At 48.5% G+C, this 26,437-nt stretch overlaps 2 protein-coding genes across 3 annotated transcripts; both read right to left on the bottom strand.

Annotated features, from left to right (window-relative positions):
• Positions 1–333: 333 nt before the first annotated feature.
• nlk1 (nemo-like kinase, type 1) lies at positions 334–16,691 on the bottom strand. 2 transcript variants are annotated; one of them, XM_085455160.1, is made up of 12 exons: positions 16,331–16,691; positions 15,432–15,839; positions 13,905–14,034; positions 13,762–13,817; positions 13,338–13,444; positions 12,430–12,515; positions 11,493–11,702; positions 11,001–11,102; positions 10,427–10,513; positions 7,281–7,479; positions 5,429–5,522; positions 334–4,648 (listed from the first exon to the last, which is right to left on the bottom strand). In XM_085455160.1, the coding sequence occupies exons 2-12, from the start codon at positions 15,737–15,739 to the stop codon at positions 4,600–4,602; spliced, it is 1,428 nt and encodes a 475-aa protein (XP_085311286.1). In that variant the 5' UTR covers positions 15,740–15,839; positions 16,331–16,691; the 3' UTR covers positions 334–4,599. The 2 variants fall into 2 exon arrangements, with proteins under 2 accessions (XP_085311286.1, XP_085311288.1); XM_085455162.1 differs by lacking the exon at positions 16,331–16,691 and adding an exon at positions 16,005–16,319.
• A 1,734-nt stretch (positions 16,692–18,425) lies between these two features.
• Positions 18,426–26,227, bottom strand: maza (MYC-associated zinc finger protein a (purine-binding transcription factor)). The gene is made up of 8 exons (XM_085455158.1): positions 24,946–26,227; positions 23,163–23,313; positions 21,658–22,049; positions 21,113–21,369; positions 20,184–20,247; positions 19,821–19,992; positions 19,260–19,734; positions 18,426–19,155 (listed from the first exon to the last, which is right to left on the bottom strand). The coding sequence occupies exons 1-7, from the start codon at positions 24,976–24,978 to the stop codon at positions 19,409–19,411; spliced, it is 1,395 nt and encodes a 464-aa protein (XP_085311284.1). The 5' UTR covers positions 24,979–26,227; the 3' UTR covers positions 18,426–19,155; positions 19,260–19,408.
• Positions 26,228–26,437: the final 210 nt, after the last annotated feature.

Below are 26,437 nucleotides of genomic sequence, written 5' to 3'. Positions count from 1 at the left end.
AAAGGAAGCAGGTCGTGACTACTTTGTGAATTTATACACACACACACACACAGCTCAAAACATTACAACAGGGGAAGGGAACTCCAGGCCTCGAGGGACGGTGTCCTGCAGGTTTTACACGTGTCCTCAACATGTCTCCAAGTTCTCCAGAGGCCTGGCAATGAACTAATCATATGATTCAGGTGTGCTGACCCAGGGTGAGCTCTAAAACCTGCAGGCCTGGAGTCCCCCCCCCTGCTGTAAAGTGTTTCTTTAATTTTTTGGAGCAGTCACATGACTGAGGAAAGCCGACATGAGATCATGCGGTGGATGAGCTGCAGAGGAAACACGAGCCAGAGTTTTATCCAGTGTCCATTTATTTATGTATCTGTCATTCACTACTTTAACTCTAAACATTTTTTTAAGAAATTCAAGTATTTGTTGGGAACACAAGTCAAAAAAACCAAAAACTTTGCTAAAACAAAGACAAAAACATCTTTTTAAAACATCATATTTAGAATAATCAACACATCAAGTTTCTTTTCATAGAAGAAAAACGAGTCTAATCTCTACAGCAGAGCAGCCGCCTCGCTCCGCTTCACCCGACGGCTGATCTGAGAACAGTGCAGGGAGGGAAAGACCAAACACGGGTCGCCTAAGCTGGAAGGACCGCTACGACCACGACGACAGAAACGAGGAAAGAGACGAGTCCGGAGGGAAAACGGCCGAGTGACCGCGCGTCTCTCTGAAGTCAGAGTTGCACTTTTAGTCGCTGCGAACATCTGCTGAACATCTGCAGGCTGGAGAAACGACCCATTCATCATCGACCTTTAACAGAAACTCACAGAAATAGGATTTGTGACCCAATCTGCAGCAGGAAACGTGCTGCATGATATTTACATCACATGATGGTCGCTTTGTTTACCTGCAAGCAACCCGAGGCTGCTCGGACCTGATTGGTCAATACAAACAAAAGTGTGAGTCTCTGGACGAGTGACAGGTTTACCTGACGAGCCTCACGATCACACCGCCAAAAATAAACTTCGTTTTTTAAGAACACAAAATTGTTTCCTTGACTTTTCTTTAAGTCTCCTAAACGGCCGTTTTCCACAGTTGTTATTGAGTTTACTGTAACAACCTGCAGACGTCTGCGGCGCTCAACGCTAACAAAGAAACGAACCAATCACACGACCTCCTGACGACGCTCCGGTGCCACCAATCTGTCCGTGCTCGTAATTTATAAGGAGGCCAAGAAAGAAGCTTCATGATGAACAATGTCGTCACACAGCCGAGCCTGTGCTGAGGAAAAGTTGGGCGTGAGGTGGAAGGAAACGCCTTCGAGGTTAAGGTCAAAGGTCTTCACACAGAATTCCTCTGCAGGACAAACCAACCAGCAGCAGCGTTCCGGTCATGTGACTGAAGTCAGACAGAGCTGTGCAGGGTTGTTGTTGTGTAAACGTTCTCGTTGTTGTTGTTGTTGTTGTGTAAACGTTCTCGTCTCCGGACTCGCATAAAAACAAAGAAAAACCCCAAAAAATCTAATTCGATCACAACAAACAAAAACAAAATAAAAGCCTGCTAATAAAATCACTTCCTAAAGATGAATTAAATAAAACGACCACAAAAGGTTTTCGTCATCTTCGACAAACTCAACCATTGCACAGCATTCAGACCCAAACGCTCTCCGCGGGGTAATAAATATACACATGCAGATATACAAGTCGCCCTCCGCGTTTCCACGGCGACGCAAGCTGAGGTTTCAGGGGTTCCAAGAAAGTTTAAAGAAACCAGGAGGGCGCAGGAGCGGCGCGGACGCCCGGCGCCGATCCCACCGAACCCAGGAAGCGAGGCACCGCGAGCTGTGGGTTCCCGCCGAGTCTTCACATCGCAAAGTTCGTGAAACGACCAAAAACAAACAAACTTGGGCTGCTTCGTCGACCCTCAGAGATCCTAAAAAGCTTCTTTGCAGTCACACGGCACTAAATAGGTGGGGGAGGGGCTGCCAATCTCCAATCAGAACCAGGCTGATGGATGACACGCCTGCTCAGCCACAGGTGTGATCACAGACGTCAACCTGCTGCTTCCTGATGCGATTTTTCCTTTTTCTTTACAACAAAATGAGAAACTGAAATTATTCATCAACTACTGAGAACATCAGGATGATTAATCTGCTGATTTCACACACACAGTAAAATCTGCTTCCGTGTTAAACAGGCGCCTCTCGCGTGTGAAACAGCGGCTAAAGCGGCGTCTGCTTATTTTCAAGGTGAAACCTTCAGTTTAGCGCGTTACCAAAACCACCAGCGGGCCCCTCAGACTGAAGGCCTGCAGGCTTGCGACCAATCACACTTCAGGAGAGCCGTGAGCATCAGGCACCGCTGATCGTCGACGCTTCAACGTTTTTAATGGTTTTGAAGCTACAAACATACGACTCCGCTTCCTGTCTGCGGCCGACACAGGATGGAGCGGTACAAGATAAATCGGGAGCTTTTACTCTGAAAATCCTCGTGCATATTTTCGGTCTTGTTCCCACCGCAGGACCAAAAGCCTTTTGAGGAACTGGGGTCATTTATCTGCGTTTCCTCCACAGGAGTCCAAACAAAGCCCAGAAACTCCCTTCAGCCACTTCCTGAAGATCCCAGCTCCGAATCCTCCATCTGATGTTTTTGTAATTCTCATTTTGGCCACAAGGAGACGACGAGCACACTGCATTTAAAAGATGGATGTTGCTGCTGCAGACGCCGTTTGGTTAGTGAAGTCCCGTTTTTCACTCGTGCTTTTAGGCGGGAACGATCTGACTGAAAACGGCACATCCCGCTGAGCCTCAGATCACCATGACAACCATAAACTACGAATCTCCTTCATGTTTTATTCAGACGAGAAGCTAAGACCACAAACAGGAAAATGTTAGCAGAGCGACGCGCTTCTCTACAACTAACCCTTCCTGCAGCTAGGAGTCGCCCCCTGCTGGCCATTAGGAAGAACGCAGGTTTAAGGCACTTCTGCAGCGCGTTTTACACCATGCACAAGTGCCATTTAGCGCAGCACTTCCTGCGGCTGAAAACAAGTGTTAGAAAGAAAAAACTAAAGAGGGAAGCTGGAAAGACTCATTTTCATCCTGACAAACACTTCAGATCACACTCAGGAAAAACAAATCTGAGCTTCCAGAGTTTAGTAAAGGAACTGAGTTCTCTCAGATTTAGACGTGGGAACCCGATTACAGGGCTGAAGGACGGTTCCTGGGTTCTTGGGACCTTTAGGCTCCTGGGTGGTGGAGGAAACGCACCGCTGCCGTCCCGTTAGCACACCGGGGTAACACCGCCGCCTCCTTTTGTGGTTTCACGCAGTTCATCTATGAGGACACCTGAGCCTCCGCCTGACACGGGAAAACACAAACAAAAAAAACAAAAAACCCCAGCAGCATTTCACCCACAGCGTCCCGTCCACACCGACTCAGAGCGAGCACGAGGTAAAAGTCACTGAATCTGGAGGAATGATGGGGAAAGTGGTTTCATTTCCCCTCCAGTTTATTCTTTTTATAGAGGCTTTTATTTTTCCTTGGATTGAGGTAACCTGCCACGGTGGAGACACACCCCTGTCAAACACTCAATAAATTAAAAGAAAACGTCACCGTCACTTCCTCTTCCTGTTAGCGAGGGCGGAGGAGGCGAGCGGGGAAGTGTCAGAACACACGCTGAGACGGGAGGGAAAAGTCCGCATTAGGGGAGAAGCTGCCACATATCTGCAGATATCTCTTTCTGATCAGAACACCGCATCAGACGACTCAAAGCAGTCACAATTTCCTGTCGTCCTTTTCAAAATAAGAGTCTGCCACCACACAGCCTGGAGAAATGAAACTGAGGACGATGAATTCCTGATTAAACTCCTGCTGGACGAGGGAGAAGGGTGGTCAAACACAAGAACCGAACAGCTCGCCGGGGGGTTGGGGGGGCAAAGGTAACCGTGTGTGCAGAAACACCTGTTGGTTAAAACCTGCTACATCTGTGAAATTGCATTATCATCACCACGCGGACGCCATGAAGACGCCGCGAGGTGAAAACACAGTGAGTGATGTGGTATTTATAAAGAAAGGAAACAAAGACCTTGGCGATGTTTGCCGGGCGATGATGTCATACCGACCAACCCATTACATTGTAGGCAGCCCCGCCCCCCACCGTGTTTATCGCCTTTTCGAATGAATCCGTATTGCACAGGGCTGGAATGACTTCAAACATCAACTAAGCATCGAATCTACCAAACAGTTAAAGTCTTTAAAGTCTCTACGAACACATGAAAATCCAAATCCAGTCCACTTCCTGTGTCTCACGTCAGCAGCTTTTTTTTTTTTTTTTTTTTTTTTTTTTTTTAAGTTCAGCACCGAAAAACGCCGAGCGTCAGAAGTTTGGGTCGAATCACGGGGGAGGAAATATTTGAGGTTTTTCACGAGGTCCTGGTGTGGGCGGGTGTGACGGTCTCCTCCAGGTGAAGGGAAAAAAAAACAAAAAACAAAAAGGAAGAAGAAGAAAAGATGACCCAAACTCTTCAGTGCTTTCAGATGCCACAGCCAATGAAATCCCCTCTCAAACTGCCGTCGCTCCTCGAGATGCAGAGGAGCGCCGTTCATCTCTCCTCCTTCCTGGACACCTTAGAGGAGTGCCACGCAGTGGACCTGTGGAAACAAAGACGGTGAGTGTTCACCAGGCCAGGGCGACGTCATAGTCCTCAAAGAGACAGACGTTCATTTTTCTGTTAGAGACAATACTGAGGTCACCTTATTCAATGTAATGTATACAGCACCAAACCACAACAGCAGCCTCCTCAAGGCGGTTTATATTGTAACCCCAACAATCAGACGGCCCCTACGAGCAAACACTTGGCAACAGTGGGAACAACAACAAAAAAAAAAAAAAAAAAACACTCCCTTTTAACAGGAAGAGAGCTCCAGTAGAATCAGGCTCAGATGTGGAGGAGAGATTAATAATTAGATGCAGAGGTGTATAAACAGGGATTAAGGAAGAAGTCTGAGGAGCTTGGAAAGAAAAGCGTCTGGACTTCTTTAAGTTGCTTGAAGACGTTTCACCTCTCATCCGAGAAGCTTCTTCAGTTCTAAGGTCAAATGGTGGAGGGTGGCAGGTTAAAGCCCTGTGGGAGTGCCCCCCCCCCAAGAGGGTCAATGGGATCTGGGACTCTCCACCATTTGACCCTAGAACTGAAAAAGTGTTTAAGACTTAAAAGTTGAATGAAGAAAACGCCTGTATGAGCTGCACTCGGTGACAGTAGGAATAAAGAACTCCTAAACAGGAAGAGACCACAAACAGAGCCGGATCAGGCTTATCTTGTAGTTTTGCACCGAGTCTATGTTATCAGTTTCAGCACAAACGCATTGATTTTAACGTCGCCTTGTTTTCCTCAACCCACCCTGAAGTCCTGCCCTCCTCATCCTCCTCACCTGATGAAAGTCTTGAAGGCAGCACTCTGAGGATTGATGCACAGCGGCACCCGTTTGCCCTGCTGGTGCTCCGTGATGAAGCGATGGATCAACTCTGAGGACAGAAACGGGATCATCAGCCGCAATCAGTCGCAAACATCACAAAGGAAGCTTACAGCTGTAACCTCCAGTTATGGAGGACAAACTGCAAAAATCGTTATATATAAAAAAAACAAAACAAAAACCCCACAGTATACCACACACACCACAAAGAATAATAAAATATCTCAATTAAATACAGTATTATAGAAAAACAAATAATTTCAAGAGTTTCAAATCATCTCGATGATGATTTCACCAGGTTTAGACCTCCACACTCCACTTTCACAGTGAAGGCTACTGCTCTCTCTCAGAGTTAGTGTTTGTTTGTAGGGCTTTTATTATGAAAGGTAAAGAGGATGTTTGTCAAAGACTTGTTTGACTGTGCGACATCAATCATCTACTGCTGGGAAAATTAAAGTAAAAACCTGTAACAAACATTACGTGGCTACGGCTCGGCCATATTATACCGTTCACAGTACAACGCTACAACGTTGGGCAACGATAAGAAAATGAAATATCGCGATAGAATATGTGTAAAACGCTCATGCGCAGTGCCTTTGTTTGCGCACTGCGTGGTGTTTGTCCGTCAGACACACAAATTGTTTTGTAGAACATGCAAGCGGCCGTCGTTATTGCCGTATTTGTCAGACTACGGTGCTCGTAAATCTGGGAGTAATCTGGGTCCTAAAGTCAAACGAACACTGCAGCATCACTGAGAGTTAAACTGTCTAAATTCTTTCATCTTTAATAAAATGATCAGCGTTGCTGCTTTACCAGGTGTAACTATGAAGTTTAACATCCAGGCATCTATGAAAACAGAATTCATTACATTTAACGGAGTTAGACGTTAGCAGGAAGTTAGCGGAAGTTAGCTCGCTAATTACTTAAACACACACACTTTACTTTTATAGCATGTTCTGACAGAGATTTCTGAAGCATTCAAACGTACAGCTCTGCTACCACTTCCAACATGAATGAAAGCAGAAAACTAAACAGCAGTGACGTTTGTAGGGTTACTGAAGTTGGACTAGCTGCTATATAACGATGTGCTACGTGATCGCTAGCTACACAGCTATGTTAGCATAGCATAAACAGTGAAGCTGCAGGATGAATGCTAACTTTCTTCCACCCGATTAAAGTTAACGTGAAGGTTCCTGATAGTTAGAGACAAATGCAATCGCATGGCAGGATGCTGTAAACGGACCAAACTTCAGTCAGGAGAACTGAGATAATCCATCCACAACACGAGGTTAGTCATTAATAGACTGCAACAACACGGGAATAGAGCAGCTGTGATAGAATTCAGCATTAATGAATCAATGGTACAGAAGTGGAGGAAGCAAGAAGAATGAGCTGAATAAAGTTTGATTTATCTGACTGCTTTGTTTTGCTTAATGTGCATTATAATCCCGTGCACCTTATGGTCGGAAAAGTCCGTATTTGACTTTTTTATTTGGCACACTGCAGTTTAATGTTGCAAAGCTCCTCTTTTTAACTTCAGTGGATATTATACATGGTTAACTCAGGATATGTCAGCACATTTCTACTGGAGATGCCTTTGGTTAAACTTTCAGCAAGGAATTTGTATTTGCACTGTTAAATGTTGTTAGCCAATTATATCGTCAGTTATATCGTTTTCACAAATTTTCAAATATATATCGTGATGAATATTTTTGCCCATATCGCCCTAATCTATTCGTGACCCAGAGCGAGTCGCGCTTTCATGCTCAGACTGCCGCCAAAGGAAAGCATCACGGTGCCGCCGGCGTACCTTTCCCCTGCCACACTGACAGCAGGCTGTTCTCGTAGCTGTGGCTGAACGGACGCTCAGCGACCGGCTCAAAGTCCCGGGTGTAAACTCGCCCGCTGGGGACGGAGTAGCAGCACTGACACATGCAGGTGTGGTAACGCAGACGCCCTTCATCCAGGTAAGGGTGGGAGAGGGCGTCGCTGCCCGAAATCCTCTTGGCCTGAAGAGAAGAGCAGAGGAACAGTGAATAATTCTCCAGCTGACGGATTCAGGTGAGACCATACCATACCACCTTTATTTATAAAGCACTTTAACATAAAACCAGAGTTCACAAAGTGCTGTACATGCTAAAAGCATAAGTAAAGAAAATTAAAATGAGATAAGATAAAATAAATAACTAAAAAAAAAAACTAAAATAAATTAAAACATGTCAAAACAAATTAAGTCAACCCCTCTAATCAATGCCAAAGGCTTCAGCGAATAAATATGTTTTAAGAAGACTTTTAAATTCAGAGAGAGAAGAGGCCTGCCTAACATGCAAGGGTAGATCATTCCACAACTTTGGAGCAGCTACAGCAAAAGCACGATCACCTTTAAATTTATACTTAGTTTTCGGTACCTTAAGGAGCTGCTGATTGGCGGACCTAAGGGAACGGGCAGGTGTATATGGTTGTAGTAGCTCCGAGAGGTAAGGGGGGGGGGGCCAGGCCATTAAGAGATTTAAAAGCAAATAAGAGAATTTTAAAAACAATCCTGAAATGTACAGGTAGCCAGTGGAGTGAAATTAAAATTGGGGTAATGTGCTCAAACTTTTTTGTTCCAGTTAAGAGACGTGCTGCAGCATTTTGCACAACCTGCAGGCGCCTAATGGACGCATCACTAACCCCAAAATAAAGTGCGTTACAATAATCCAGCCTAGAAGTAACAAAGGCATGGATTACTGTCTCAAAATGCTGTTTCGATAAGATAGCCAAAATAAAGCCTAATTCCCTCAAATGAAAAAAGCTAGATCTTACAACAGCTCTGACCTGGCTTTCAAGTTTAAGATTTGCCTCTATTTTAACTCCCAGATTAGTGATGACTGGTTTAACATACTGTGCCAGTGAACCAAGATCTATAATAGTGGCCTCAGAAGCGCCACCAAAAACCATCACTTCTGTTTTCTGTTCATTAAAATGTAAAAGGTTCAAAGCCATCCAGGCCCTTATTTCATCAAGGCATCTGAGCAGCGGGTCTACTGAGAAGCCATTTATCTTTTTAAGTGGGAAATAAATCTGGGAGTCATCGGCGTAGCAGTGGAAAGAAATCCCATGTTTCCTGAAAATAGACCCAAGGGGTCGGAGATATAGAGAGAAAAGAAGCGGGCCTAAAACTGAACCCTGTGGGACCCCACATTGAAGAGAAGCAACAGAGGATACAAACTCCCCGAGTTTCACAGAGAAAGTTCGCTCTGCCAAATAGGATCTGAGCCACTGCAGTGCGGTACTCCGCATACCCACCAACTGCTCTAAACGGGAGATTAAAATATTATGATCCACTGTATCAAAAGCAGCAGTTAAATCTAACAGCACAATAATAACAGTCACCTGAGTCATTTGCCAAAAACACATCATTAAAAACTCTTAAAAGGGCAGATTCAGTACTATGTAAAGCTTTAAAACCAGATTGGAAAACTTCTAAAATACCGTGTTCTTCTAGGAAGGACATTAATTGCTTGTAAACTACCTTTTCAAGAATCTTTGAGATAAAAGGCAGTTTGGAAATAGGTCTGTAATTCGCAATAATATCAGGATCAAGAGCAGGTTTCTTGAGTAGAGGCTGAATCACCGCATGTTTGAGATTGACAGGTACAACACCAGAGGACAAACTACTATTTACAATGGATTGTACAGCTGATGCTATAGTGAGAAAAACCTCTTTGAAAAATCGAGGAAGGAGAGCATCATAAGGGGAACCTGAGGGCTTCATGTGAGCAACCAACTCCTGCAGGCAGAGCAAGGAAACTGGCTCGAACCTGTCAAAGACAGCAGAGCTAGGGACAGGGGTAGAGCCCAAGTACTGAGCCCCGTGCAACACCCTCAAGGAAACTACCAGTCACACACATTCAGCCGGGTGTCACGTGAACATCTGTCCTGCTGGACTAAAACCAGCGCTCAGCTAACGAGTGACACCTGAGTTTGGCAGTGGATCAACAGCTGTGCTCGATCGTGTCACCACTTTCACGGAAAGGCCGTGCACGTGCTGCTTTTCATACAGCACAAATATCCACAGATACAAGGCGCAACCCGGGCACAGAGTTAAGGTCTCAGTGTGAGCAGAAGATTTAAAATGTCAGACGAGCTGCATTAAATCCACTCTGAGACGAAACGCTAACAAAACAAAAATCAGTCCAGTTCCTCGAATGAAAGGTGAAAATCTGCACTTCAAGCATCTGTTTGGTTTTTAAATCCACGGTGTTGAGAGAGACAACAGCTGTGACAAAAGCACAGCTGTGGAAACATCTGGGCTGCACCGCCCAGAGTTCCACCTTCTGGCTGCAGTAGTGAGTTACATCACAATGGATACTTATCAGTGGGACAGAAACCTTTTCTGTGCTGACGTCACCGAGTCGCCTCAGCTGTTACAGCTCAGCGATAACTGTCCAGGGTTTCATTTCCTCAGCAGTAAATATGATATCTGGTAACAGCAACAGTACGTGGCTCTCCTGAACCCCAAACTGTGACGAGGAAAAACCCTGAAGACCCATCAATCAGCTGGTGTTACTTACAAGTCCACAAGACCCGCTCACCAAATCACTCGCCAACGACTAAAAACCCAGAGATTTACCGCCGTCATGCTCGCTCTCTTCCGAGCTTCCTGCCAGGGTCGCCGACTCCTCTTCCTTCTTCTAACATCTAGAGACTCGTAGCCAATGGCGTGTGCCGCTCACCAAACTTACACCCTGAAAGAAGCGGCGAGGGCACCGAGCGGGAACGAAAGCCGAGCAGACCTCGCCGTTACAGGCGATGCGACTTAAAGCTGTTCGTTGGAGTAAAACAGCTGCAGCGTTAATTCAGACCGAGGTGTCCACGTTTGGGTCACAACAGCAAACATTAAACAGAACGAGCTGAAGGTCAGAAGACGACAGAGCGCCGGAGGAGCCGGACATCAGCTCAGCATCAACTCACCGGATCAAAGACCAGCATCCGGCAGAGGAGGTGCACGGCCTCGTGGGTCGCTCCGTCAGACAGCATGTAGAGCACCGACAGCGACGGCTGAGGACCAGAAACAGCACGAACAACAAGTCAGCACCGGAGACGCTGAGACGATCAACACAAAGAATGAATGCAGCAGAGTCACAGTCAACGTTTTTAAAACTTTAAGACTTCCTGGTTCAAGTGTTTGTGATCGTCTGCGGTACAAAAGTTTCAGACTTTTCAAAAACATGAATTGTGATTGTTTGTGCGAATGCGAGTCTGCAGCTGCAACGCAGCAGAACTTCAGGTCAGATCTGATCTTCCATCATCACTCTGTCCCACATTTCCCAGTAAACCCACCTCATTACCTGGCAGACATTTTGGATGTGTACCGTGTCTGTAAAGCGTTACACAACCACCACACGTTAGCGGGAGCTGCGGGGTGACCGAGTGGGCGGCTACTGTGAACACACGTGTGTAATAAAAGAAAGCAACGCGGCCTTCTTCCAGAGCAGAGAGCGGCGTGCTGCTGCTCAGCTCACGAGCACACCACGCAGTCACGTACCGGTTTGTGCGGCCCCCTCAGGATGTGGGCCCGGGCGCCCTCGCAGGCCGCTGCCAGGGCCGACAGAGGCGGCGTTCCCAGCAGGTCGGTGATCAGGTCCAGCTGCGACACAGAGACAGACCGCTTCACATCACAGAAGACCAGACAAAGGTTTGGATTTGTGGATCCTCAGAGCTGGAACAGCCGTGCCGCCATCTTTAATCCCACTTTCCGCGGCACGACTCAAACACGGATTCTACCTGAGCCGAGTCCACAGGTGAAACATTTTAACATGTTCATATAAACTGAAATCAAAGCTGAGAGGTGGATGTACATCAAAAGTTCAAAGGTCAAAGTTACGCATACATACCTGAACATCATCTTAGCCACACCTCTGAACTAACAGGAGGAGGAGCTAACCCTGTCACCTGACTGAACCTGTTATCAGCAGCTCTGCAGGTTTTTGTTTTTAAATGAATGTGTTGCCGGTTGCCGTGGCGCCCGGCGTCTCACCTGCTGAATGGGACTCTGAGCCTGGAAGAGGATGCGTCGCCCCAGCAGCTCGGCGAAGATGCAGCCCACCGACCACACGTCGATGGCCGAGCTGTAGTGCCGGCAGCCCATCAGCACCTCCGGCGCCCTGTAGTACTGAGTCACCACCTCCTGCGTCATGTGACGTGACGGGTCGGGCTCCTCCACACGCGCCAGGCCGAAGTCACAAATCTGAGCAAAATGGAAAAAACGTCAACAGCTCTATCCGAGTCACTCGAGCAAGCAGCTGATTGGTTTCCTCGTGTTTTGGAAAGGCGGCAACTTTTGTCCCTCCCACAGCGCAGCGTCAGGCCCAAACGCAGCAAAGACGTTTCAACACCACGAAAATCTGAGTAACTTCCCAACGAGTGGTTTCCTCAGACTCATCGGCTCCTCCTGCTTGGTGTAGCTACAAACGCCGCTGTGAGAGCATCGCCGTCTCTGAGCCTGGTACAGGTCGGAAAAGTATCTGTTGTATGTGTTAATTATTGCCACAACGATCGTGTTTTAAATAAAGCGCGCCTCGTTTTTGCCCTTAAAAAGCTCAAACAGACGCCCTCGTCCAGTCGCTAAACCCCGCCCCTTTTCCACTCCAGTTTCAGCTTTAACTGGTGATTTCATGAACGGGAGCCGTGCGTCTCTCTGCACCACGCCTGCCACAGACTGGGGATCTGTGACCCCCCCGCCCCCCGCTTAAACAGCTGTGATAGGCTCCACCCCCTGGATCATCAGAAAACCGTTCCAACGTTTTAGCCGCCAGCACTGACCGCGGTGGTTTTGCAGGTGTCGATTTTGCATCTCGACCGTAACGCAGAGCAGCACAAGTTACCATGGCAATGTACTTGGTAACAAGCGAACCGCCTTCATAACCCCGGTAACCAGGCCTCGCGGCCTCTGATACAGGCGAGTGCGGCGTTACCTTGAGCAGGCAGTTGCTGTTGACCAGCAGGTTTCCGGGTTTGATGTCTCTGTGCAGGATCCCAGCGGAGTGCAGGTACTTCAAACCTGGACAGGAAACAGAGAGGAGGTCAGAGTTTTAAGCCTTCACCTGCTGAACCTCGATTCTGCACCGCTTATAAACGTCTGTATCGATATGCGCCGAGGTCGTCACCTTCATGGAGGAAAGAGTTAAAGTCGTCCTCCTGGTGAGCGACGACAACGTTTAAATCAGCGGTCCCCGCCGTCCGGTTTATGCCCAACAACATTTTCACAGGCCGGCCTTTAAGGTGTCGCAGATAAATACAACAAAATCAAACCGGCACCAAAAGAAGATTTATTCATAACGCAGGAAAGACCCGGAGAAACCGAGTGAACGATAGAAACGAGCCTCAACTCTCGCGGCCCGGGACTGGTCCGTGGACCGCTGGTCTAAACCACCAGCATCACTGTGACGACTTCTTTCACTCTCCTCCGTTTCTGCTATTCTGCTTCCATCTCGAGACATCACACGTCACCGACCCGCCCGGCGAGGTGACGAAGACAACTAACTCCCAGAACTACAGCAGGAAACTCACTTCCTCCAGTGAAGTTTAAAATTTCATTACTAATCTGAGATTTAAAGGGAAAGATGGAGCCTGCAGTAGGACACGCTGCTCGCTGCAGCTTATGAGACCGTCACAGGAAAGTAAACAAAGCGAGGCAGCGAGACTGAACGACTGTTTAAATATAGGCCGAGACATTCGGAGGCGGATGATGATCGGCAGCTTTGCCTCTTCAGGAGAAAGATGGACGTGTGCGTTTGAAGCCGGCGGTGTATTTAAATCTCGTACTGAACGCGATCATGTCGCTCGGCCCGTGTGGCGGCGGGACACGAAAGAGCCGGCTCACCTCGGAGGATCTGGTAGAGGAAGACCTTGATGTGGTCCGTGGTGAGCGGCTGAGGAGACACGATCACTTTGTGGAGGTCGCTCTGCATCAGCTCTGTTATCACGTAGCTGCGGGGCGGTGAGCAGTCAAGGAAAAAAAATAAAATGCACACGCTCACACACGGACCGACCTCCGCCTACACGAGCACGACGCATCGCCCAGCACCGGCCTCCGAGGCGGGGGAGCGCCGGGGCCGCTCAGTGAAAAGTGCCGATGTAACATTTTTTAGAAATGATGCACATTAAATATTCATCAGCAGCCTCGTGCTTCACATCTGCGAGGAGCTGGATTTAGACCGGACACCGGCGGCTAAATTAAGCGAGTTAAAGGAGGACGTGAGGGAGAACTAATGAGGAGAAACTGGGACAGAAGGACTGAAGGATACATCTCCTCGAAGCAGTCGATCTGCGGAGGCTGCAGAATGTCCAGAGCCGACAGAACCTGCACGGAGAGAGAAAAACGGCATCAGCTCAGCGTCCACATCCAAATAAGAGCCTCTTCAAAATAAAAGCGCCCGCAGGTCGTTACATTGTCGTGTTTGAAGAAGCACAGCATCCGCAGCTCTCTGAAGACCCTCTTGCAGGAGACCAGGTTCTGGAAGACGTTGGGCATCTTCTTCAAAGCCACCTTCCGGCCGTCCCGAGGATCGGTCACAGACCTGTGAGGAAACGAGGCGCACGCTTCCTGTCACAGCTAGAAGACAGTCTGACGACACAGTTTAGGGTCGCTCGGTCTGCAGACACACAACAGCTAACTGCTGCTCAAAGTGAATAAAGTTACAGTGAGTCACAGGTTCAGCGCAGCGACTCTAGTGCTCGACACAAAGCAGGCCTCAGGCCATGGCGGGTTAATCCTTTACGTTTGGGCTGAAAACGCTGCATCTAAGAGACGAGACGGTGCTGCTGGAGGACAGGTGCAGTTACCCAAGTGTGGGGCTCACGTCACACACCTACATCAGCCTCACTGTGAAGCAGAGGCCACGTTCATATGGATGCAACTGCAAATGAGCCGTGTATTCCTCATATGCTGATGCCAAACCATATACAGGGACGTGCACGCCCACGGTACCAGAAGATCAGGGCCAAACATTTTTACTATGACTGTTTAACCAACACGACTCATGAATGTACACAGGAAGCAGAATTAAAGCTTCACAGTAAATGTGCTGGCCCCTCTTTGGGCTGCAGCGTCTCTGGTGGACGGCGCTAATCTAAAGACGAGGGAAACAAGCTGCTCGTCTGCACACGGCTTCACCTGGAAAACAGACATTTATAAAAAACACTCAGTGAGGGGGAGCTCTGATTGGTCAGTTACATTAAAATGAATCCCTGTATGAGGTCTTTAAACCTCCGATGTGATTATTAAAGTAAACTGAACAGAGTGTGGAAGACAAGACGAAGAGCAGCATCAGCTCCTTTGACCTTTGAATAAATCTTGTTTCACTGAGCCTGATTTAGCAGCCTGTCACAGACCCCCCCCCCCAGCAGCAGTGAAGATGATGCTGTTGTAGTTTGCGGTGGAGCCTCAGGCGGCCGTGGTTTGGTCTACAGTAATGATGTGCAGTTCTCACAGACAGTTTTACTCTCCAAACTCCAGCTCCTATACCAGCTGGGAAGCAACCGTGACGTTTACCTGTCGTGAATCCAGCCCGGCTTACATAACAGCAAACACACATTTTCTAACATGTTCTACACGACCTGTTGACTTATCGGCCCACTGACAACCAATCACACGGGTTCAGGCTTTATCCAAAACACACAACCCTGAGGACAGCTTGGCCAGGTTACAGCTGGGGGGCAAGGCCTCAGGCTGCAGCTGTGCAGAGCATCAAAGGTCTAAAACCACTCAAACCAGCTTAACCAGAAATGATCAGAGGCTGGTGATGAACCCAGATGGCGATGAGGTGATGCCATCTTGTGTGGTGACAGTTTGAGCGCATGTAAACAAAGATGGAGCTGAGTTTCAAGTCTGCACAAACAAGATGGAAGTCGGAGCAGAGGGAGCTTTCTGACAGCAGGGATGTGAAGCATGATTACGATCACAGCGTTTTCTTACCAAACAACTCCAAATGCGCCATAACCGATGGGTCGGTCTGGCTCCATCTCTGCGGGGCTCGGCACCTCGCTGGCTGGGTTGCTGTAGGGCTGAGGCACCGCCGCGCCGCCGCCGGTGCTTCCTCCGAGGGCTGTGGGGTGACGAGGGGTCCCTGCCGGGGCGGTGGGTCCGGTGAGGCACGGTGTGGCGCTGAGGCCCGTGGAGGGGGCTCCGCAGGAGGAGCTCACGCAGAAATACTTGTGGCCCAGCTCAGAGCCCGGAAATAGGTCTCCACACACGGTCTGCCGGCCTGCGCCGTGAAATGCCATCCTCCTCCCGGAGCACCACCCGGACACGGTCGCGTTATCTGCCGCTGCCTGCTGCTGCTAGGCTCGGAGGACCCGCAGCTCCCCGCTAAGCATGCCCAGCCTGTGAAGGAGGCAGACACACGTCAACGCGCTGTGGCTTGAAACACAAACACGTTCACAGGCCGAAGTGTGCTAGTTAAATCCAGGCTAAATCCAGGCCCGCGGCGGAACGGACCTCCGACACAGCCGAGCCGAGCCACCTTTGTTTGTATCAGGCTGCGCTCACCTGGTTAGTGGAGCAGCTAGCATCCCCCGGCTAACTAACGAGTCAGCGTCCAAAAACAGAAATATAAAATAATCCACCCGCTGCTCCATCACCCAGCTCGGCTGCACAGAGACCACAGCACCCACTCAAGCACAAGCATCGATATTCACTCTTATTTTTCTTCTAAAACCAATAAAACAAAAACGCGTCCGCAGCTAACCAGCTGTTCTGGCTAACCAGTTAACCCCCCCGATGACCCACATAACCATCACCGGCCGGACGAGCTGACCTAGATCGACTAAGAAAGCGAGCTTTCCCCCGCGAGGTCCAAAAATGAGCCTACAAACCTGACTCGGTTAAGCAGCCGATAGCATGACACGGAAACGGGCTTAAAGAAGGCGAGAAAAGCCGAGTTAAATCCTCGAGCTAGCCGGGATGGTTAGCCAGCGGAGCCGCTAGCTGCAGCTAGCTGCGGGCTGCTCACTAGCTGGCCGCGACGCCGTCACAGGCGGAGAAGAAGCGTCCATATAGGCGGTTTCTCCTCTTTTCCGGGTGGAGGTTCATCCAACGGCAGGTTCCGAGCGGGGCTTCGACCCAGCAGGGCTTCGGCTCCGGACTACAGCGACAGCTTAGCCCGGCTAGCCTGTAGGAGGAGCAGGTGAAGCCGTATGGGGAGGGTGGATGATTTTTTTTTTTTTTTCCCCACTCTGCTGTAAACACTGGGTGACAAATTAAAGGAAAAGAAAACCCAGAATAAACGAGGATAAATGCAGGTGCTTCCTGACACAGGTGCGCCACATGGTAACAGCCAATCAGCATCCAGCCCTGTTCTGCACAGGTGTGAACACAGCAGGCAGGTTCAGCGGATTCTGGAGGCGTTTAAAATGGATCAACAGGGCTGATTGTTGGCGACCATTATTGGTGCAAATTCTGGTATCGGTAGGACCCCACGTAAACACACGGCCGCTATCCCCGATAACAATGCCGATACTTTCATCCAGCTAATGTAGGGGAGAGGTGAATCCTCAACATGTTTGCAAATTCTGAACACATTTTAATGAGCACTACATCACTGTTTTTACTTTCCATAATAATTAGATAACACAACAGAAGATATTTCAGAATATTTCATTTTAAAACTTTGTTGGAGTCCTACGATGTAAATGTGCGTCTCTAAAGAACTCAGAGTCACCATCTGCTGTCTGTAAAACATCCATCCATCCATCCATTCGCTTCCGCTTATCCTTTTCAGGGTCGCGGGGGGCGCTGGAGCCTATCCCAGCTGTCATAGGGCGAGAGGCGGGGTACACCCTGGACAGGTCGCCAGTCTGTCGCAGGGCCAACACACAGGGACAGACAACCATTCGCACTCTCATTCACTCCCACATTCACACCTAGTGACAATTTGGATTATCCAATTAACCTATCCCCACAAGCTGCATGTCTTTGGACGGTGGGAGGAAGCCGGAGTACCCGGAGAGAACCCATGCAGACACGGGGAGAACATGCAAACTCCACACAGAAAGACCTGATGGTGGAATTGAACTCAGGACCTTCTTGCTGTGCGGCAACAGTGCTAACCACCGTGCCACCGTGCTTCTGTAAAACAAAAGACATCAATACAAATTCTATATTTATATATACATTTTATAAAATGATCTTTTTCCCAATTATTGGAGTAGTAGTATTTTTAATGTATTTTTCCATGACAAAAAATTATTAAACTACGCACTGAAACAATGTATCGATCTGACCGTTTATACGCAGCCAGTATTTGGATTATTATATAACACTCTTGATAATCGGTCATCATTGGGTTATATGGAGGACTCAAACTGCCACAGTTTAACATAAATAACTCAAATACGTCAAAGTATATTTAAATTAATTGAAGTAGTATTTTATAAAATGTGGCAAAAATGTATTTTAACCTGAATTAACAAATACAAAATATAGAAGTTTACAGGCAAAATAAACCCCATAAAATAAAATACTTATCATCTGATTTATACTTTTTAAATATTGATTTGATATAAATTTAACCCTGATTCATTCTTTTTTATATGGACTTTGTTTTGAAGCCTTTCCTTACACAGAGCCCAGTATTACAGGAACTACTCTGACTGTTTTAATATGGAGGACTAACAAATACTTATATATTAAAAAAAAAAAAAAAAGTACTTTCTATTAAAGGCAAACACGGGGGACGCAGCAGACAAATGGATTCATATTTAAGGAAGAAAAGTCCTGAGCATAAGTTAGCGCTATCTCACCTCAGTCTGAGGCTCAGACTGAATAGAAACATTACAAGCTGCTAAATCGGAGCTAACGGGCCCGTTAGCTTTTCTGAGCCGGTTCACCGACACCTTTAACTTGTTTCAGTGCTTCAGATGAAACATCCACATTCAGCACCCACTCAGACACTGTGAAGATGACCTGAACTCGAGTCCACACGTGCGTTTTACTGCCTTTTAATACAGTAACAGTAACGAGGCGCTATGCACTATGCATCAAGTACAATCAATATGCACAGCCACAGAAAATGTGTCACCAAGGTAGCTACAAATTACATGGCAAGTTCAAGAGTTACAAATCAGCATCCAGAGTAAGAACGAAGATCATACGAAGCAGAGAAGTTATGCACATTCAGTGTTCAGGGGGAATATCCACAAACAACTATCGGTCTGCCGTTATCTGCTTTATAAAAGTGTGTATGTACAGCGTGGGCCGTCAGAAACACCCGCTCCCCACTCAAAGGCAAACCGGACACCGCTTGGCAATAAATTAGAAGAGAAAATGAGATAAATGGTGTTACTGAGGTCTCTGGGCCAGTTTCCTGGTGTTAAACACGGATATCATGGATCAGAAATGGTGTAAAAATGGCGACGGCGGCTTTACAAAAATCAAGAGCGGCTGAAAATGAAAACAATGAAGTGATGATAACAGCTAAGCGCCAAGCCAGGAGAATAAAAACACACATTAGTTAATAACTGATGGGTCCTCTGTTGTGCAGGACTCCAGAGTCGGTAGTGTGAACGCAGAGAGCGCCTCCCAGTGCTGGAGGCCGGTCAGCTGACAGAGGTGGGCGTCGCGGGAACAAACCGAGGTCGCCGTCCTCACAGAGCCACGGAGAAGTCGTGGCACTCTCCATCCAGATGTGGCAGGAAACAACCTGAGACAGAAAAATCAAAGCTCACCTCATTTCATAAAAAAAGGTGCAGCAGAGTCCAGGACTACAAACATGGCGCCATTAATGAGCAGAATGGATCCACACACCTGCTCCGGTGGCTCCTCCTACGTGTCCTTGCTTCCTTTTGCCTCGACTCCTGCGACTCCCCCCTCGACTCCACCCCACCTCCGCCCCTGATCCCCTTCCCTGCAGTCCCACCCCAGCTCTCCCCTGCCCCCACTCGCCCCCCAGCGTGCTAGCTGTGGGGCTGCGGGGCGATACCGGAGCAGTCAGTGACCAGCAGTCCCACTGTGCTAGCACTGGACACCGTGACCGCCACGCTGGTGGTGCCCACGGGCCCCGTGCTCGTCTGGTCGGGGGTGGGGTCGCCCTGGTTGGCGTGGGTGCCCATGTGACCCTGGAGCTGCGTGGCCGTCTTGCACTGTACCCCGCACAGTTGGCAGAGCAGCACGCCGCCGGCCCCGGTCCCGCCGAAAGCCCCCCGCGCCCCGCCGCTCTCCTTCCACTCCTGGCCGTGGTGCTTCTGGGCGTGGACGCGCAGGTAGGTGAGGGTGGTGAAGCCTGCGGGACAAGAGCACACAGACACGTGAAGGCGGGGTGATGGCGGACTGTCGGTGGTGCTTTCTCGTGACGCAGCCGTGTCTTACTGCGGTTGCAGAGGTGGCAGGCGTGGTGCTGTGATTGGTTGTGGACCCGCATGTGGTCGGTGATGTAAGCGGCCGACAGCAGCTTCCCGCAGATGTGACACGGCACCTTCTCCTCGTGGCGAATCAGGTGAGCACGGAGGCGATCCCGTGTGGCAAACGCTGACGTGCACGTCTGCAGAAAACAGGAAGGCGTGGATGAAACGAGTGAAATTTTCAAAATAAGACGTAGTTGCTTATCAAAACACTTAAGAGGACGAAATGTTCTAAATGTAAAATTTGATGCTTTTTATTGAAATTTTGATGTTGTGGTTTTCTGAATGCAGGACTGGCGGTGCTGGTTTACAAACAGGAAACAGGTGTTACCGTGCACTTGAACGGCCTCTCTGTGGAGTGCACCTGTCGCACGTGACTGTTGAGGTGGTCCGGTCTGAAAATGCAAACAAGAATGAGATTCATGTTTTTTACTAACTGTTTAAATTGTATTAAGGTTTAAAGCATTATTAGGGGCGGGGCCTCTTTGACTGACAGGCGGCTGTAGCTGCTAACTGTGTGCTAGGCTTCACCTGAACTGGACCGTGTTTGTGCCAATGGAGCTTTTTTAATGACATCATCTGACCAATCATATGGGCCGCTCTCTGAGCTCCAGCTTAGGTGAGATTCTGGGATTACGATTGGATGTTACTAATCGGCAGGTGTCTGTGTGCTGGCTACAAACAACCAACATGACGGCAACTATAAAGCTAAAATCCAGAGTAAAGAAACTGACGGATGACATCATGGTGGTTGCAGCCATCTTTTATTTACAGTGTGTGTTTGCTACAGGAAGTCTGGCTGTATAAAGTCTGGTTATGAAATGGTTCTAACTTATGAGCTGTGGTGTGTGGGGACACTGCTTCAGTTCACTTGGACGAGCTGAGTGAACAGCTTCCTGATGACTTCACAGGTTCAGGCACTAAAGTCGTGAAGCAGCATAAACTGTATATAGAAGAGGGACGAGGCAGCTGTGAGCAAATCAAGTCGAGCTGTTCCCATTTTCTCTTTCGGATGTTAGGACTGAAACGGGGGGACTCAAACAACTCGTCTTTGTTTTCCTGTTCTCATCAGTTTGTGTTCAATGAGACTTGAAATCAGAGGCTAAGATCAGAAGCTCATCAGGACATAGAGTCCTAAATAACCACAAAACAGTCACATCTACATCTTTCATGGTGTTGCAACTGCTAAATGTGAGCGGTTACATAAACGAGCTCTCTGTGAGGAGTTAACGCTGCCCGAGGAGCGGATGGCGCTCGTACCGAGAAAAGGCCTTGGCGCAGTGCGGGCAGATGTACGGCTTCTCCACGCCGCCCTGGTGCGAGCGCACATGGTAGCTCATCCTGTCTTTCCTCTTGAAGCGCTGCTGGCAGATGGGGCAGGAGTACGGCTTCTCGTCCGAGTGGGACAGCCGGTGGCGGTTGAGGTGGTAGACGTCCCTGAAGGCCTTTCCACAGGCCTCGCAGGCGTGGTTCTTCCTCACCTGATTGGTGCTGGGAATGGGATTAGGATTGGGATTCTGCGGGAAGAGGCAGAGAAGTTCAGTCGTAAATACACTCTGAAGTCTTTTCCTGCTGTCAGAGGGCCTCTCTCTGCTCCCGGCATCAACACTAGCTGATTATGATGCTCGTCTGAGGTTTTCTGATGTTTTGATCCACAAAGATTTAATTCAAATTGTGTGTTTATAACCGTGAATGTCAGCGGCCATGTTTCTGGACACTTCCTGCAGCTGCCGCTGGCATCAAAAGGCCCTGAATGGTCCTTTAATCTTGGCCTTACTCTCTGGCTCTCTTCCCGGTGAACCCACCTGCTCCATGGACCCAACGACAACAACGGCTGCCTGGATGGGCTGAGGCGGCGCAGCCATGGTTACTGTTGCCGGGGCGATGGACACAGACACCGGCTGGCCCTCCTGGTTGACGTGCTGGCCGGGCTGGGGGAGGGTCTCTTGGCCGGGAGCCGCGGGAGGGGGAGGAGGCTGCTGCGGGGGCAGGGCGAGGTGGAGGAGGGAGAGCGGGACCGTCTGCTTCTCCACCCGGCCGGCCTTCGCTCCGTCCTCCTTCTCCCGGGCCGCCCGATCCTTCATCTTGATGCCCGTGTGCACCGACTGGTGCCGCCGCAGGTTGTAGCTGTTCTTGAACTCCTTGTTGCAGGTGGCGCAGATGTGGGCGGGCCGGCTCGGCTTGGTGAGCGGTTTGACTGGCGGACATTAAAGTCACATTTTAGTCACAGTCAGTGCACTCTGAGTTTAACATTTGTCTGAAGAAACGTCGGTAATTTACTGACTTCAAACTAATCCTGTAACACTGGTTTGTAAACTGTTAGAGGACAAACTGAGCTCTAACACAACAAACACAAACAAAAAAAAGATAAATTCCTCAAGTGTTTATTTCTTTGTTGATTTACAATCTACGGAAAACTGAGCCGTACTCATGTATGGGGGACAAAAAGTGTCAACACAAATAACTGGCACCATTTTTAACCATTATGTGAAATATTGTGCCATAATACAGGGAAACCCTGCTGCTTAGCAACAAATCAAACCAATCAACTGCTAAAAAACACAATGTTGTGCAGAGTGTATGGAGGACTTTTCTGGAGAAATTTAAATAATTTTGATGAATTCTGCAGATCTGAGTAAAATCATTCAACATTTTTGGGCTTGAATAATGTGACCAAATGTGTCACTTTTTTAATATTGTTAAATATACTGTATATTTAACAATTTAACAACTTTGTACTGCACGTAACATTTGCAGCTGTAATCTTCAGTCATAACAATAATAATTATTATAATCATTTTTCTGTTACCACAATAAAAAGAAAACTGTTCCTGTTTCTGGAAGAGAAAACACGTCAAACCTGATAAATATGAAAATGAAAAACATGCGAGTTTTAATGAATGTATTTATTTTGCAGCTCTAACCTCAAAAATGTTCTTTCTTGTGTTTCTGTAAACAGGCTGATTAGTGAAACTTTTGGGTGTCTGGTTTCCCCTCACAGCTCAAACGTCTCCTGTACATCCAGTAAAAACTGTCTACACAGAAGAGCCCAGCGTGCTGCTAAAGTCACTGATACTCTGAAGTAAATCAGAGGACATAAACCACAAACATGAAGCCTGTTTTCTGCTCGTGAACTCTGACTCTGTGATAAGCGTGCAGAAAAATAACATCTCCCACTGATAACCAAACTGCTGACGCTGCAATAAAAGCCCAGAGTTCAGAAGATAACCTTTAAAAACGTCAATATCGGCCTGTTTGAACAACTTCAAAACACGTCAGTGACGAGGTTTAAACCCCGCCCCATCCTCACCTGGCAGCGGCTCCTCGCTCAGGGCGGCCGTGTCGACGGTGGACGGCGGTGTCACGATGTGCTCGCCCGGAGGACTCTGAGCCGAGCCGGTCAGCTCCGGCAGCAGCTCCGACTGTAGCGGCGTCTCGGGCTGACTCTGAGTCGGAGGCGTCTGCCGGAGGTCAGTGAGAAACATCTGAATCAACACACAGCCATTTACACCTGGAACATCCAGGCTCAATGGAAGCTTATTTACTGTAACAGTGTACACAGGGCAGGTGAGGGCGTGGCCCTATGGAGGACCAAAAGTGTCTACAAAGTAAACCAACATCTATAAATGACTGAATGTGTCATTAAATGCATCAAAAAGGACATTAATGATTAAAGTTTTGATGACAATGACGACAGGTGTAACATCAGGCGTAAGAGGGCGAGCTGAATGCAGAGGGAGAAGGTCCTGGCCCGAAACAACATAACATTTTCTGAATGATCTCCAGGCTGACAGCTCTGTGGAGGACTTCATCGGTGAGACGTGCAGAGTGCAGGAGAGCGCTCGGCTCTCAGTAAACCACGGCACATCTGGAAACACCAGCTCCGTCTGGAGCAATGCAAAGCTCTGTGACCCGTCTAAGCTTTGAAGGATGACGATAAGATCCCCGAGGTTCTGTGATGGGTTACAATAACCTGACGTCATGCAGGAGTCTGACAGCCCAAATTTCTTTTGCTTACAAAAAGAGCTCAGTATCGGTCAGCCCTGTGCAGCGCCCTCTTCAGGTCACCCCACAGATTTCATCTTCAGCTTTCTAGCAGACGCCCGGTAGCACGATGGTGCCACCACCGTGCTTTGCCATGGCCGTGCATTCGTTCAGTGATGCACGGTGTTGTTTCTGTTTCTGCAGCTTTCACAAATACGGCCAAAAAGTTCAACCTTGGCCTCATCAGACCACAACGACACATTTGCCCACATTTTTTAACAGTGCGCTGAAAAGTTTCTCTCCGTAAGAGAAACAGCTCAGAGCTCAGACGTGGGAACATCCGGCCTCTCAGAACGGCTTTCTTCTCGTCTTTTTGTTTTAGCACTGCCTGGCTAATTAGAAACCAGCCTTCAGAGGTTATAGGTCACAATCAAAGTGCAAAAAATATTTCGCTTGGCCTAATTTGTTTTTACTTCACACAAACCTGCCACAGCAGAGCTGCAGAACCAGTTTATGCTTCATGGGTCTTATGGAAGCATGAGAAGAAGCTGATAGTCTGTCATGTGCTTCAATACTTTGGCCAAAAGTAAAACACTTTTACTTACACTGTTGTTCAACATGAAGTTCGATTACAAACTAAAGCGGGTCGAGGAGTGTTTCTAAAGGGGGCAACGAGTATTTATTTGCCCCCTAAAGGGTTCATGCAGAGTGGCTGTAGCTCAGGAGGTAGAGCAGGAAGGTTGGTGGCTGGTCCTCCTAGTCTGCACCCCAAGTTGCTCTCCGGTGTATGGATGTGTGTGACTGTCAGTAGGCGCTTGTGTGAATGGGTAAAGCGCTCTGAGTGCTCCAGGACAGCAGAAGAGTGATATATAAGAATCAGTGAGGACAAACACAAATCCTTCTCTCACTTTCAGGGGACTGACAGGTTAAATAAGGAGGCAGTGCCCCGGGTGAGAGGTCAGCAGGATCAAAGTGGAGACAAGGGGATCCACACCAACAACTCCCCCCTGACCCCTCCGTGACCTCCCCACCTGCAGCAAAGCCCAACGGCCCCCACCCGCCCTCAAAAAGCCCAAACCACGCAGCAGCCACGGGAATTTAGCACTCACCTGAAAGAGGAAATTACTCCAGGAGGTGTCCATCCTGAAGGAGACCCAGCTGGGGACCGAAGAGGAGGAGGAGGAGGTGGAGGAGGGGGAGGTAGAAAAGCTCCGGGAGCTGCTGTGAAAACAAAACGCGAGGCCTGTATGGCAGCTCCCCTCCACCGACAGGGGAAATGAGTCCCAAAGCCCTGACACTTCTTAGAGAAGAAGCCTCCGAGAGGCAGGAGTTAATATGGCAGCTAAACAGTCACTGAGCAGATGCTTCTGTAAATGCGACAGAATGGTTGGTCTCATGCGTACTTGCTTTAATGGTGCGGTTTAATTTAATTTGCTTATGTCGACTGGAATAAAAATCTGCATGCAAAGTATTTTAATGGCGAAGCCGAGCAGTCGAGACGTGCTAATCATAGCAGCGGCTGTTCGGGACTCGTTTATAGCTCCGACAAGGCCGCAGCGTCGGCTTCCGAGCCTCGGAGTTGCGTAGGGCTCGTCCCCCGGCTAGAGCGCTCCCGGTCGGCCGCGGTCCGTGGCTCCGCCTCGGTGTCTGAATCGACAGGATGACATCTTTCTGTTTTTTTCAAACCCGCTCCCTCGCGCTCCCTCTCGCCCTCCCTCCCTTCGCTCTTTCTTCCTTTTCTTTTTTTATCTCTTCTTCACCCCCTCTGTCCCTCTCTGCTTTAAAGGGAAAGTATTTGGCGTGTGCACCCTCCTCGCGGACCCCGTCTCGGCTCGTCTCGTGCCGCGCCGTCCCTCTCGCCCCCGCCACTTCTCGGTAGGCCGACAGATAATCAAATCCGACATTTATGGGATCAGCTCGGCCGTTAACTCCGCCACTTCGCTTAAAGGAACCCGAAAACTGGCGCTGCGCTGCGGGGAAGAGGTGGCAGGCGGTGATCCGAGCCGCGTTCGCGCCAAACTCTCCGGTAAAATGGTGTCGGGTTCGGCTAAAATGAGCCTTTATCCCCGAGCATCTTAAAGGTAACGATGCGCGCAAGTGCAACAGCTGGATGTAACCTCAAAACACATGACGTCCGTCCGTGAACGGGCCACACCGCGCGGCCCGCCAGACTCCATTCAAACGACTCTAAATTCCCGTCTCCGGCGGACTTACTGCACGATTGAGTGCTGACAGTAACACAGCCACGACACGAAGGACATCCCCACGAATCCGCTCGACCTTAAATGAGCACAGCTGGATTTTATTATTTTTTTGTTCAGCCATTGTAGTGCAGTTATCCTCAGCTCCTGTAACGCTAAATGCCATTTCCTGCTTTCTTCACACTTATTAAACTAATTTTATTCTTTTATTTTGATTTACTTCATTCATTGAGGTATTTTATTTACTTTTTAAAAATTTTGTTTACCTTGTTTATAAAATTGTCACTTCCATTTTATTTAGTTATACTTGTGCTGACTGAACTTTTATTTGTTCATTTTGTCGTTGGCTGGTGTAACAGGAATTTCCCGCTGTTGTAATAAATAACGTTGATGTGATTTT

This window comes from Copadichromis virginalis, linkage group LG4 (assembly GCF_057382275.1).
Source record: "Copadichromis virginalis isolate Kocher_CV1m ecotype Utaka linkage group LG4, C_Virginalis_male_GT1.1, whole genome shotgun sequence".
In the NCBI taxonomy this organism is placed as follows: domain Eukaryota; kingdom Metazoa; phylum Chordata; class Actinopteri; order Cichliformes; family Cichlidae; genus Copadichromis; species Copadichromis virginalis.
Note: the sequence above shows the minus strand (reverse complement) of the source record. Positions and strands in the feature narration are given on the sequence as shown.